Source organism: Mus caroli, unplaced genomic scaffold (assembly GCF_978045245.1).
Source record: "Mus caroli unplaced genomic scaffold, Mus_caroli_1 scaffold_5, whole genome shotgun sequence".
In the NCBI taxonomy this organism is placed as follows: Eukaryota; Metazoa; Chordata; class Mammalia; order Rodentia; family Muridae; genus Mus; species Mus caroli.
In genome coordinates, this window is record NW_028227260.1 from 22480268 (window position 1) to 22495850 (window position 15583).

General features: G+C 36.6%; 1 protein-coding gene across 6 annotated transcripts in view; it reads left to right on the top strand.

The window, feature by feature from the left end:
- Lrch2 (leucine rich repeats and calponin homology domain containing 2) overlaps positions 1 to 10300 on the top strand; it is an 86862-nt gene extending 76562 nt beyond the window's left edge. For all 6 annotated transcript variants that reach the window (XM_085837979.1, XM_029473654.2, XM_021153736.3 and 3 more), the window contains 3 exons: positions 7 to 144; positions 280 to 357; positions 7636 to 10300. In XM_085837979.1, coding sequence (XP_085694105.1) covers positions 7 to 144; positions 280 to 357; positions 7636 to 7755 — 336 coding nt within the window. In that variant the 3' untranslated portion in view covers positions 7756 to 10300. The remainder of the gene's footprint in view (positions 1 to 6; positions 145 to 279; positions 358 to 7635) is intronic.
- Positions 10301 to 15583: the final 5283 nt, after the last annotated feature.

Sequence of the window (15583 nt, forward strand, 5' to 3'; positions counted from 1 at the left end):
TTATAGAATCTTGAATCCAGATTAAAAGTCATTTTGCCTGATGACATAGGAGCCGCACTGATGGATGGAGTTGTTCTTTGCCATTTGGCCAATCACATAAGGCCACGCTCTGTAGCTAGCATTCATGTACCATCACCAGCAGTGGTAAGTAGTGTCAATAGATTACTGCTATTCCTTTAAGACTGTCTTTAAATAATACCCATAATACATTTTCCAATATCAACTAAGTTCTTTTAGAAGAATACTTATGATGTGTGTCTCTCTTCTTCTACCTCACAGCCCAAGCTGAGCATGGCAAAATGTCGAAGAAATGTAGAAAATTTTCTTGATGCTTGCAAAAAGTTGGGTGTTTCACAGGTAATTATCTGACAAACTTGCCATTTAACTATTAATCTGTTACAAGGAAAGTAAAATCATCTTCATAGTGGGGGATGGATAACACTTTGTGAACACAAATTTGAGTATCTTCTTTTTGTCTCTTTCATGCACATATATGTAATTACAGTGTTTTAAAATCTTTTAAAGAGGGCCTTTATTAAGCATCTACCTATATGTAAAATGTTTGCTAATCGTAGCTACAACTGAGTAAACAGAATTTAGTTGTGACAACTGAAGCTTAATTGTGAAACCATTGCTGTTGTAATTTAATTGGTGTTGCTGGTGTTCTGCTGAGGGACATTTAGACCCCTTGTTGCTCTTTAGTGTTATGCTGCGTATTGAACCCAACGCCTCATACCTGTAAAGCACACATTCTATTACTGAACTATACTCAAGTTCTTATTTGTAACTTCATGAATAAATTTTGAATTCCATCTAATATAGTTACATATTAGTATAACTATATTAAAAACAATGAAACTGCCAAATTATAAATTTTGGTACAGGGCACGAGAGATAGCTCAGTGCTCAAGAGCACTGTTTGTAACTACAGTTCTAGGTATCTGAAACCATCACACAGACATACATGTAGGCAAGACACCAATGCACATAAAACTTTAAAAAATAGGTGTATATATATATATATACACATATGTGTGTGTGTGTACATATTTGGAACTTTAAAATGAGTATGAATGACCAAGCCTGCTCAGTCAGTCAACAGGTTCTCCAGCACGGGAGTGAGGATTAAAAAGAAAAAAAGACAGACAACATTGTAGTATGACCCCAGTCAATTCTGAGACTGAAGGCAAATTTAATTTCCCAATCCACTTTTTATACCATTTTAATTACATGCAAGTATTTTGGTCATACAGTACAATAAGGAACTAACAAAGCAGTAAGCAAAGTCCTGTGATTACTCCCATGGCAGTTGTTTAAAAGGGCTTGTCATTATGACCAAAATACTTGAGTCCACTTCCTTGTCCAAGTCCTAAATTTTGCCTGAAGCCTAGTTCTTCTGTTCCATCCTAAGACTAAAATTCCTGCCTTACCCTACTTCCCTATTACAGCCTAAAGTTAGATTCTTGCTGAAACTTACTTCCTTATTAAGCCCTAATGTCAGATTCCTGCCTGAGCTTACTTCCAATGTCAGATTCCTGCCTGAAGCCCATTTCCTTGTCCTTGGCCAATGTCAGACTCCTGCCAAGCGGTACCCCAAAAGGCTTTCCACATATGAATTGGCTTGTATTTTAAAAAGTAATTGCAGTATTGTAAAATCAAATCAGTGACATTAATAGATTAAAATTTATAATAAAAATGTTCCCAATCTTGAGGATTTCATAAACCTGATGTTAAGATGTCTACTGAGGAAAGTGACACTCCGAGATTTCAATTACTTTGTGTTCAGCTCTCTTTTAAACAGTGATGTCATTGACTTTTCATCAGATGAAACTTTTAACTCAACTGAATAGACACAATTTATTTTTTTAAAGAGAAACAGTGAACCCATGTGTACTTTGATTTTGCTTTCTGTTTTCTTACTATTTGTGATTTCTATATGATGCCTTAAATTTTTAAAATCTTTTATTGGACGTTTCCTTTATTTACATTTCAAATGTTATCCCCTTTCCCAGTTTCTCTCCCTCCCAGAAACAGCGTATTACATCCTCCCTCCCCCTGCTTCTATGAGACTGTTCCTCCACCTATCCACCAACTCCCACCTCCCTGGCCTCAATTCCTCTATACTGGGGCATCTATCAAGCCTTCACAGGACCAAGGGGCCTCTCCTCCTATTGATGCCTGACAAGGCCATCCTCTGCTACATATGCAGCTGGAGCCATGTGTACTCCTTTGTTGATGACTTAGTCCCTGGGAGCTCTGAGGGGTCTGGTTGGTTGATATTGTTGTTCTATGTATGTGATTGCAATCCCCTTCAGCTCCTTCAGTCCTTTCTCTAACTCCTCTATTGAGGACCCCTTGCTCAGTCCAATGATTGGCTGTAACATCTGCCTCTGTATTTGTCAGGCTCTGGCAGAGCCTCTCAGGAGTCAGCTATATCAGGCTCCTGTCAGCATGTACTTCTTGGCATCCACAATAGTGTCTGGGATTGGTAACTGTATCTGGGATGAATCCCCACTTGGGACAATCTCTGGCTGGCCTTTCCTTCAGTCTCTGCTCAACACTTTATCTCCATATTTGCTCCTGTGAGTATTTTGTTCTCCTTCTAAGAAGGACTGAAGCACCCACACTTTGGTCTTCCTTCTTATTGAGCTTCATGTGGTCTGTCATTTGTAGCTTTTGGGCTAATATCAACTTATCAGTGAGTGCATACCATGTATGTTCTTTTGCGATTGGTTTAACTCAGCATGATATTTTCTAGTTCTATCCATTTGCCTAAGAATTTCATGAATGCATCATTTTAATAGCTGAGTAGTACTCCACTGTCTAAATGTAGCACTTTTTATGTATCCATTCTTCTGTTGAAGGACGTCTGAGTTATTTCCAGCTTCTGGCTATTATAAATAAGGCTGCTATGAACCTAGTGGGGCAGTATCCTTATTACATGTTGGAGCATCTTCTGAGTATGTCCAATTTTCTGAGGAACCACCAAACTTATTTCCAGAGTAGTTGTACCAACTTACAATCCCACCAGCAATGGAGCAGTGTTCCTCTTTCTCCATATCCTCACCAGCATCTGCTGTCACCTGTGTTTTTGATCCTAGCCATTCTGACTGGTGTGAGGAGGAATCTCAGGGTTGTTTTGATTTGCATTTTCCTGATGACTAAGGATGTTGACTATTTCTTTAGGTGGTTCTCAGCCATTCAGTATTCCTCAGTTGAGAATTCTTTGTTTAGCTCTGTACCCTATTTTTTTAAAATAAGGTTATTTGGTTCTCTGGAGTCTAACTTCTTGAATTCTTTGTATACATTGGATATTAGCCCTCTATGGGATGTAGGATTGGTAAAGATTTTATCCTATTGAGAGTGTCCTTTGCCTTACAGAAGCTTTGCCCTTTTATGAGGTCCCAGTTGTTGATTCTTGATCTTACAGAATAAGCCATTGGTGTCCTGTTCAGGAATTTTCCCCCTGTGCCCACGTGTTCGAGGATCTTGCCCACGTTCTCCCCTATAAGCTTCAGTCTATCTGGCTTTGTGCAGGGTCCTTGATCCACTTAGACTTGAGCTTTGTACAAGGAGATAAGCATGGATCAATTTTCATTTTTCTACATGCTGAACCAGTTTTTTTTCTACCACCAGTTGAACCAGCACCATTTGTTAAAAATGCTGTCTTTTTTCCACTGGATGGTTTTTGCTCCTTTGTTAAAGATCAAGTGATCATAGGTGTGCGGGTTCATTTCTGGATTTTCAATTGTATCCCAATGATCTTCCTGCATGTCTCTGTACCAATACCATGGCATTTTTTTTTTAAATCACTGTTGCACCTATTGCTCTCTAATACAGCTTGAGATCTGTGATGGTGATTCCCTCAGAAATTCTTTTATTATTGAAAGTAGTTTTTGCTATCTTAGGCTTTTTTGTTATTCTAAATGAATTTGCAAATTGCTCTTTCTTTCTTTCTTTCTTTCTTTCTTTCTTTCTTTCTTTCTTTCTTTCTTCCTTTCTTCTTCCTTTCTTCTTCCTTTCTTCTTCCTTTCTTCTTCCTTTCTTCTTCCTTTCTTCTTCCTTTCTTCTTCCTTTCTTCTTCCTTTCTTCTTCCTTTCTTCTTCCTTTCTTCTTCCTTTCTTCTTCCTTTCTTCCTTTCTTCCTTTCTTCCTTTCTTCCTTTCTTTCTTCCTTCCTTCCTTTCTTTCTTTCTTTCTTTCTTTCTTTCTTTCTTTCTTTCTTTCTTTCTTTCTTTCTTTCTTTCTTTCTTTCTTTCTTTTGGTTTTTCAAGACAGGGATTTTCTCTGTATAGCCCTGGCTGTCCTGGAACTCACTCTGTAGACCAGGCTGGCCTCAAACTTAGAAATTATCTGCCTCCCAAGTGCTGGGATTAAAGGCATGTGCCACCACCGCCTGGCCAAATTGCTCTTTCTAACTCTATGAAGAATTGGTTTGGAATTTTGATGGGGATTGCATTGAATCTTTAGACTGCTTTCAGAAAGATGGCCATTTTTACTATATTAATCCTGCCAATCCATGAGCATGAGAGATGTTTGTTTTCCCTGGTTGTTATTATTGCATGGTATTACATTTTTTGTTTTGTTTTGTTTGTTTGTTTGTTTGTTTGCTGCAGGGTTTCTCTGTGTATCCCTGGCTGGATGTCCTGGAAGTCACTCTGTAGACTAGGCTGGCCTCAAACTCAGAAATCCACCTGCCTCTCTGCCTTCCAAGTGCTGGGCTTAAAGGTGTGCACCACCACTGTCCCGCTCTACATGATTTTTAAAAATATTTTTGTTTTAGGAATTTAAGAGTTTTATATTTAGTTTCCATTTACTTTTATTCCAAACTTGGAAGATGTAATGTGTAATTATTTTACTATTTCTTTGCTCTAGGACATTTTATGATTATTCAACAACTTTATTGGTGTGATATCAATACATAATAAGGTTCATATGGATGTTTTCTTATTTTTAACATCTTTATTGAGGTGATATCAATATATAATAATCTACACATAAATAAAAACATGAAATTTCATACTTTCATGCCTTTTTAAAAATTCTGAAAGTCTACCTTAATGTTCCATTTCTGGCAGCCAAACACTTTTGCACTGGCCTGCATCTCCAGCCCTAACAATTCTTTATCTAATTAAAATTATCAGCACAATTTAGTTCCCAAACTTTCCCCAGGGGTTTCTGGAAGCCATGCTTCCTGGTATAACCAGCAATCTGCTTTCTGTCAGTATGAACTACTTTACATTTCCTAGGGGTTCATGTACATGGAATGAGACAATATGGTTGATCCTTTCATTCCCAGTTTTTACTTAGTATAGCCACTTTTCTTCCATTAATTAATTAATTTATTTATTTATTCACTTTACATCTCAATAACAGCACTCCCTGTCATCTAAGTTCCCACTAACATCCATAGCTCCTCCCCCAACCCCTCCCAGAAAAGGTACCCCCCCAGTAGCATTTCACCCTGATACATTAAGTCACTAAAGGATTAAGGACATGGTCTCTCTCTGATGCCAGGCAAGGCAACCCAGTTAAGGGAATAGGGTCCTCGGGTAGGCATTAGAGTCAGGGACAGCCCCTGACCAAGCTGCACATCTGGTACATATATGTCGGGGGGTGATGCTAGGGCCAGCTCATGCTCGCTCTTTGGTGGTTTCATTTGAAGTACAGCTCCCCACTCCTCTTTTCCCCTCTTCTCATTTTGTGGTCATTTTCTTCTTGTTTGACATTGATTACTGTCTTGGTTAGGGTTTTACTGCTGTGACCAGACACTGTGACCAAGGCAAGTCTTATAAATAACAACATTTAATTGGGGCTGGCTTACAGGTTCAGAGGTTCAGTCCATTATCCTCATTGTGGGACACATGGCAGCATGTAGGCAGGCATGGTGCTGGAGAAGGAGCTGAGAGTTCTACATCTTCATTTAAAGGCTGCTAGAATACTGACTTCCAGGCAGCTAGGATGAGGGTCTTCAGCCCACTCCCACAGTGACACACCTACTCCAACAAGGCCTCACCTCCTAATGGTGTCACACCTCCACATAGTTCCAGTCCCTGGGCTAAGCATATGCAAACCATCACAATTTATGATTTGTTCTTTTTGTAGTTTCTGAGGAGAGAAGAATTGTCTGTGCTTTGAAACTTACTTCTGTTTATACTATCAACTTAATTGATTAGGTAGATATTTGAGTAAAATACTTCAGGGGCACAAAATGTAGCAATGACTACTGAGATACAAAAGTCATTTTTATAAGGGTGCTTTTAGATATCTTCAATATTATTCAGTGAATACCAATTTGGTTACAGAAGTAAAGGAGGTGAAGGCTGTTAAACTTCCTATTTTTGTTTCAATGTAGTCTGAAAAATGACTGAGATTCAAAATTCAAAAGTTCAGGTTCACTTATAAAAGCCATTCTGTCATGGACATGTTGATTTTTATGTATCCAGACCATTTAACATTTGGCCGTGGCTCACTGGAATTTGCCATATGTTCTGTTAGTGGAAATAAAGACTTGGAAATCAGGGAGGAAGTGAGAGTTAAAATGATCCCAGAGAATACTAAGGAGTACTGTAGCAACAAAGAGAAGAATGAGTGTAGTGTGCTTGGAAATATTTACGACATTAAAGGAGGCTTGGTACAGACAGCTGCAATTGAAAGCCCAGTCGATGTAGGTTAAGTTGAAGAACTAAACACATTTGTATCAGAGAAAACAAAAGAGGATAGGTATTGCAAACTTTATTTGCCCCAATACAGGGGAATGCCGGGGCCAAGAAGTGGGAGTGGGTGAGTAGGGGAGCAGGGCGGAGGGAGGGTATAGGGAACTTTCGGGATAGCATTTGAAATGTATATAAAGAAAATATCTAATATAAACAAATAAATAAATAAATAAGAAAACAAAAGAGGGAGAAAGTTTCAAGTAAAGCACTGTTTAAAGATTGATGTAACAGAGTAGTCAAATATGTATGTGCATCATTGGATCAGAACAACTTCAGTGGGAAGATAGATGAGAGGCACTTGTAAGATAGTAGAGACTGGATAATGGTGACCTAGTCCGTAACTCTGAGTAGAGAAAGAGGTTTGTGTATAAAACGATGGCATTAGTGACCAAGCTAATCTCTATAATCCCTTTCTTACCATATGGTATGAATCTAACCATATTTTATATTGTAATATTTAAAAGGTAAATGTGGAATTAATATATTATTTACCTGAGTTTGAAAAGAAAGCATATTTAAAAGATCTGACTCTAGGAGCTACAGAGATTGCTCAGCAGTTAAGAACACTAACTACTTTTCCAGAGATCCTCATTTCAACTTCCAGCACTCGCATGGCAGCTCACAATCATCTATTACTGTTGTCCCATAGGATCTGTTCCTCCTTTTGCTGCGCAGATGTACATGCAGACAAAACATCTATATTCATAAAATACATAAATAAATAAATAAATCATTTTTATTAATTGAATTCTTTGTGTTTGGTTGAAGGGAGGGGTTTATGAGTGGGTTTGAAAGGAAGAATGAGAATTGGAATCTCAAAAAAAAAAAACCTAAATAATTTTAAATCTCCATTTCTGTCTCAACATTTTATTCAACTGTGAAAAAATATGAACATTCAAATCTCTTTTTCTCTTTTCCCAGGAGAGACTGTGCTTGCCTCACCATATTTTGGAAGAGCGAGGTCTTGTAAAAGTTGGTGTCACAGTTCAGGCCCTCCTTGAATTACCTACCACAAAAGCATCTCAGCTTTCTATGGCTTGATGTGACATTACAAACATTATATGTGTATAATTTCATGTATTTGAAATGATTTCAGATATCTCAAAACCATGAAGAAGAATGTCCAATAAAAACAGTTTGCCTTAGGATTCTTTTTTAAAATTCCAATAAATTATCAGATATAAACTCTGAGTGGTCCAAGCAATTTTTGGAGGAAAATTGGATTAATTTCATAAGAGTTTTTGATAAATTAAAATTCTCCTTTTATTTTGTGACTCAGTAACCTTAAAGAATTTTCAAAATGCAAATTGATACAAAATTGAAAATATACTTTCAATTTAGCAATCACATTAAGTTGAATATTTTTTACATCACTGTATACTAGTGAACATCTAGGTAAAGTAATCATATTTTAGGAAAACAATTCTATATTTGAGTTATTTCATATACTTCTAGCTTATAAACAATCTCTTCAATATTTTGTCTTTGTTTCTTAGCAAAAAATGAGTAGAAAAATCAAAACCCTGGCATTATTCAATTCTTTAGTATTATCAGTTGGTGCCAAAATATTTTCAGTTATACTGTAGGTTGTTTACATGTGAAGTGCCTGTGTAATTGATGAATCTTAAATAGTCTTAAGCATTTTTGCAATTTCTTTTTATGTATTAATAGAATCAATGGGATTTTTAAATATTTTGGTAGGTTTTGTATGGTCAGTAATAATGTGAGGTTTTAAATGCCCCTCACATTGGTGGTTTCTTAGTTAATCCATTGCAGTTTCCCTTGAATTGGTTATTTCATGTTGTCAAAAATGTTAATATGCTTAATTTATGCTATTTAATTTTGCAAAACCATAATCGTCGTTTAAATCACTTTATCTTAAGAGTATTTTATTTCTGTGTTGAGAACATTACACAAAGCAGTAAGGCTTTGGAAAGCTAGGGAAGTACTAATTGTCAAGGACATTTGGATGCAACTGCTATGTTTGGGTTCTTATCTAAACTTATTGGAACTTTCAGTACATCAGTGCTGCCTTCCACATTCAGAAAGCGGCCACTAAAGAAACAGGTTTTGATTCAAAATCTGGCCCTTTCTGGAGCATGTATAAAATATCCTCAAGTAACTTGATGTTGAATTTAACACAGTCTGGTTCATGGAATAGTATGTTTAATTAAGTCCTTGCTTGTTTCGAGATGGATAAACTTACGGTGATACTAATGCAGGAATTTTTCCAAAACATTACTGTGACGACTAACTCAGTTTCCTATAAAAGAGCCTACATATTCACTTTTGTATAGCCAAGCAAGTATCATTTCTTAAGTGTGTAATTATTTGCACTTATTACCTCTTAATATGGATGCAACTTAGTAAAAATGTTGGTCTAGGATATTTCAAAGGGCATTTATGAAGTGTAAAATGTCATGTGCCAAATACTATGGTAAAGATTGGTTTTAGGAATAAATCAACTTTTTTGATCAGTCATTATGAAACCATACATTTCAATCTTAGCTTCAGAATACAGATATGTTTTTACATTCCCCAGAAGTCAAATTGGAACTATTAAAGAGTCAAAGCTTTTTATACTGTAAGTTTTAAGAATTAAATTATTAATAATTTATTATTTAAATATTTGATCAAATTAGTTATGACTAAATAGTTGGATCTGAAAATATCCCCAATGACATTATGAATCTCCTTAGTGAAAATTTGGATAATATAGGTAATTTAGTAAGTACCTTAGTTTATGAATTTTTAACCTTGACAGTTGACAGCATTACAAATTTAAAAACTTTTAACAACCAAAACAATCATTCACACTTCTCTCCTGGTTATTGTACTCTAGAATTGCTCTTATTACTTAATCTTGTATTATTTTCCAAGTAGTTTTGTGCTTTGTTATTATTGAAATAGTTGTCGTTTTCGTAGACAATTCTTTTACTACATTTCACTTGTCAGTTAAATATTACCTTAAAGAGAAAACATACCAGAACTTTGGTGTTCCTTCTTTATAGCAAGTACAAATTGTTTTCACGATGGGTCCCCTTGAGGTCCTTGACACAGCAGTTCAACTATTATTGTGCCAAAAGGCAGTAACAACATCACTTCTAAGGCAGTTTTTCAGCACAGTCCACAATGACAAACATATACCAAAACCCTAACATATTTCTCTTAGTAGTTTTTAAGTGTAAATTTTATGCTAATTGTTTTTATGACATATATTTACTTCATCAATTATTGTTTTAAGAATCATTATCATTATTTGGGTGGTTTTGTGCTTTGAGGAGGATTGAATAAACAAAGAATATTTTATTGGGCCCAAAATATCATTAGATAGTTACTTCTGTTAAACTTTATGACCATATGGCACAAGAAAGAAGTGATGTTGGATATGATTGAACTGAAATGAGTAAAAATGCATAACCATTTGTTTAATAATTATCTTTATAGAATGCTAGATTAATGACTTTTCTAACTGAATTTTTTGGAGAATTCAGAAATGTTTGTATTAGTCACAGATTTATCATAATTGATTTTCTGATGCATTTAAAAATAAATGGAACACTAAATGTATATTACCGATGCAAACTGTGGATAAAATTGAATGAAAAAAATCTAAGCCTGGATCTCATTTTTTTTCTATCATCTCTCTCACTATCGCTATTACTCCCTGATAGTTTGAGTCCGTGGTTCCCACTGTGAAAGAATAGTTAAATCTTGAGTGCTGGCAGTGTTGCTCAGTGAGTAAAGGTGCTTGCTGTGGAGCCTGGCAACCATTCCCAAGACCCACATGGTGGCAGAAGAGAACCGATTCTTGCAAAAGGTCCTTTGATTTATGGATACTCGTAGTTCAGCTCCACAAGTGTGCTGTGGCACACTATTGCCACACACAAAATACATGAGCTATAGAAAAGAGAGAAAACATTTGATAAGATATTCATAGTAAGTGTGTTTAGTTGGGCATGGTGGCACACCTAGAGTCTACCCTCTAGGGAGTCTGAAGTGAGAGCATCTCTTGAAGCTGGCAGTTTAAGAATAGCCTGACCAACAATGAGGTTACATCTGAAAAACTAAAGAACAACAGAAACAAATTCAGCACACACTGAAGTAGGTTGTTCTAAGAACCCTGATTCCCTTTATACTTGATTTTTTTTTCAATTTTATTTTGAAAGTATTAAATTTTGTTTAAAAAGTGTTAAACTGCCCAGCTAGCTCAGTTGGTAGAGCATGAGACTCTTAAAAAGTGTTAAACTAAGTTACCATTGCAAACTAATGTTATTAATGTATGGTGTAAGCTCTCTGTATGACAAATATAAGAGAAAATTTCATTTAAAACTATATAAAGAGTAGGCTAATATGTGACAATTTTTTATTGTACTTTTTAGAGTCTTCTTATATGACCAAATTGCCTTTGGCTTGTCTGATAGCAAATTTATTCTCTCACAATCAATTATAAGTTTTCTAAAAACACTCATATTTAATTGGGTTTTGTTGCTCATTGGTATAATTCACTCATACATTTATATAATTCCAAATGTTTTTGAAGACAATATTGCCATAGTTACCTGAAACTTGCACATTTTAGTGAGTACTTAAGTAAATAGTTATTTGATAAAAGGTTTTTAAAGACATTACAAGTTTATCACAGAATTTTGAATGAGCTTTAGCTTGCTTTTCTACTATGAATGTTCTTAGAATAAATGCTCAAAGCCAGGCAGTGGTGACGCACACCTTTAATCCCAGCACTTGGAGGTAGAGGCAGGTAGATTTCTGAGTTCAAGGCCAGCTTGGTCTACAGAGTGAGTTGCAGGACAGCCAGGGCTATACAGAGAAACCCTGTCTCAAAAAAACAATATATATGTGTGTGTGTATATATATATATATAATGAGCATCTATATCAGTGTGGAGAACTCCAAAGGACACATGTTATTGTGCATAAGATTATTGCTGTACATAAGACTGATGTGTAATGTCCAGATATCTGTTATAATTGATAAAATGAGAATTATCAAAACCTTGTGTTTTAAGGTTTTTCTTCTTTTACTGTATTTTAATCATAAAAGTTACCTTTATACTTATGATCTTAGATAGATTACTCCTTGCACAATAGAGTGTATACCTAGGTGGTTACTGTAAGGCTCAGGGTCAAAGTTTTGTAGCAGAATAAAATCTTGCTGTTTTGGAAACATGGGAGTTCCATAATGAACAGCTTATAAGTTATGGCCATTCTAACAAAAGTAGTTAAGGATAGAAATTTGATAAACAAGTCATTTGAAAAATTACTAAAATGGATCATTTGCATTCTTCTACATGCTGACCACCAGTTGTCCCAGCACCATTTGTTGAAATGCTGTCTTTTTTCCACTGGATGGTTTTAGCTCCTTGGTCAAAGATCAAGTGACCGTAGGTGTGTGGGTTCATTTCTGGGTCTTCAATTCTATTCCATTGATCTGCCTGTCTGTCACTATACCAGTACCATGCAGTTTTTATCACAATTGCGCTGTAGTACAGCTTGAAGTCAGCAATGGTGATTCCACCAGAAGTTCTTTTATTGTTGAGAATAGTTTTCACTATCCTGGGTATTTTGTTATTCCAGATGAATTTGGAAATTGCTCTTTCTAAATCTATGAAGAATTGAGTTGGAATTTTGATGTGGATTGCATTGAATCTTTAGATTTCTTTTGGCAAGATGGCCATTTTTACTATATTAATCCTGCCAATTCATGAACAGAAGAGATTTTTCCATGTTCTGAAATCTTTGAATTCTTTCTTCAGAGTCTTGAAGTTATAATCATACAGATCTTTCACTTTCATGGTTAGAGGTACACCAAGGTATTTTATACTGTTTGTGACTATTGTGAAGGGTGTCATTTCCCTAATTTTTTTCTCATGCCTATCCCTTTTATCCTTTGAGTAGAAGAAGGCTACTGATTTGTTTGAGTTAATTTTATATCCAACCACACTACTGAAGTAGATTATCAGCTATAGGAGCTCTCTGGTAGAATTTTTGGGGTCACTTATATATACTATCATATTCTCTGCAAATAGTCATAACTTGACTTTCTCCTTCCCAATTTGTATCATTTTGATCTCTTTTTTGTTCTCTAATTGCTCTGGCTATCTCCTTGCACAAAGCTTAAGTCCAAGTGGATCAAGGACCTCCACATAAAAGCAGATACACTGAATATAATAGACGAGAAAGTGAGGAAGAGCCTTGGATACTTGAGCACAGGAGAAACTTCCTGAACAGAACACTTTAAGAGCAAGAATCAACAAATGGGACCTCATAAAATTGCAAAGCTTCTGTAAAGCAAGGGACACTGTCAATAGGACAAAACGGCAACCCACAAATTCGGAAAAGATACTTACCAACCCTACATCTGATAGAGAGCTAATATTCAAAATATACAAAGAATTCAAGAAGACAGATGCCGGAGAACTAAATAACCCTATTAAAAAGTGGAGTACAGAGCTAAATAGAAAATTCTCAACTGAAGAATTGTGAATGGCTGAGAAACACTTAAAGAAATATTCAACATCTTTAGTCATCAGGAAAATGCAAATAAAAACAACCCTGAGATTTCTCCTCACACCAGTCAGAATGGCCAAGATAAAAACTCAGGTGACAGCAGATGCTGGTGAGGATGTGGAGAAAAAGGAACACTCCTCCATTTTTTGTGGGCTTACTAGCCAATACAACAACTCTGGAAATCATTCTGGTGGTTCCTCAGAAAATTGGACATATTATTAGCTGAACTCAGCAATACTGCCTTTGGGTATATACCCAAAAGATGCTCCAACACATAACAAGGACACATGTTCCACTATGTTTATAGCGGCCTTATTTATAATAATCAGAAGCTGAAGAGAACCCAGATATCCCTCAGCAGAAAAATGGATACAGAAAATGTGGTACATATAAGCAATGGAGTACTATATAGTTTATATTTAAAACAATGACTTCATGAAATTCGCAGGCAAAAGGATGGAACTAGAAAATATCTTTAGTGAGGTAACCCAGACACAAAAGAGCACACATTGTATGTACTCACTAATAACTAACCCAAAAGCTCACATTGCGTATGATACAACCTACAGATCATATGGAAGTAGAAGGAAGGAAGATCAGGGGGTGAATGGGGTCAGTGCCACATTGAGGGGGGAACAGGATGGTTATGGGAGATGGAAGGAGTGGGAGACAAGGGAGGGAGAAAGGAGGACGACGAAATAAGGGTGGCAGTATCAGAATCTGGAGGACATGTGAGAGAGGTAGAGAGGGTCAGGAAATCTAGCAAAAATAGATAATATATGGAGAAGGGGGAGATAGAACCTGTGGAAACCACCTCCATTGGTAGGCACGGCCCCTGATGGAGGGATGGAGCCACCTACTCATCTCAAGGTTTTGTTTTTTTTTTTTTTAATTGTTTTAAACCCAGAAATGTTCCTGTCCAAAGGAAGAACAGGGCCAAAAAATGGAACAGGGGCCGAGTGGGGAATGACCTTACCTGGGGCATCATGTCTACAGACACCAAACCCAAGACTGTTGCCATAGTCAAGAGGCACTTGTGGAGAAGAACGAATTGTGGCAGTTCCTGGGGAGGTCCGGCCAGCAACTGAACAAGCAGAGACATGTTTGGAGCCAACCATCAGGCTGAACTGAAGGAACCTTGTGGGGGAGCTGGCAGAAGGACTGGAGGAGCAGAGGGGAATTACATCCACATTGGAAGAACAACATAGGATGGCCTGACCACCAGGTTCTCCCTGAGACTAGACCACCAACCAAGGAGTGTACATAAAGGGATCTATGTATTCAGATACATATGTAGCAGAGGATAGCCTTACCGGACTGCAACAAGAGGGGAGACCCTTGGTCCCAGGGAGGTTTGATGCCCCAGAGTAGGGGGATGCTGGAGCAGTGGGACAGGAGAGTGTGGGTGGGTGGGTACCATTCTCATACAGTCAAAAGGGAGGTGGGATGGCAGATGTGGGATTGGGGGGTGACAGAGGGGTAACTGGGAAGGGAGTTGGTGGAGGGGGTAATGGGGAGGTGGGATATCATTTGATACGTAAACAAATGGAATAATTAATAAAAAATAAAAAGAAAAAAGAAAACGGACTCATTAAAAAGTGATTATTTTAACATATTAAGTTGATCCATAATATTTGCCTCTCAAATATATAAATATGATTACTCTGCCACTTAACAGTAGGAAAATTGATTTATTTTCATTGTATTCTACTGATACACGTCAGTTACATGTGTACAACAGTAGTTGGTAAATAAACAGAAATAAACACATATTTTTTATCTCAAAGAGAATTTGCTTAAAATCTTTACTCAGATCGATCATAAATTTCTAATGTAAACAAATGGAGAGAAATTCATTATAATTTATGATTCATTATATTTTACAGCAGTGTTTCATAGGCCTGAATGTGTGTTTGGAGTTTTTATTTGTTGGCCTGTGTTGTCTAGTAGGGGCAAAGCCACCCTGATCTAGGGTAATTCTGTGCATGTATTTTATTAAGCTTTTACAGTACTAGCTTTCCCTATGAGTGTTTTCCAAGGCCTTACTGCTAATGACCTCTCTTCCTCTTCTACTCTGCTGAGCATCCTCTACTCAGGTTTATCCCCTTCCTGATCCATTACTCCAATTTAACCCTTTTACCATTGTGTTCTATCACTATCAAGTTAAAGTGCCCCACGTGTTGCTTTACAAACCAGTTGACCTCAATCTATATTCCAAATGAAGCATAACTAAGGATTAACAGCACACATTTGCAACAAATGAGAGAAAACATGTGACATTTGTGTTTCAGGGTCAGGATTTCTTCACTCGCAATGATTGCTTCATTCATTTAGCTTCAATA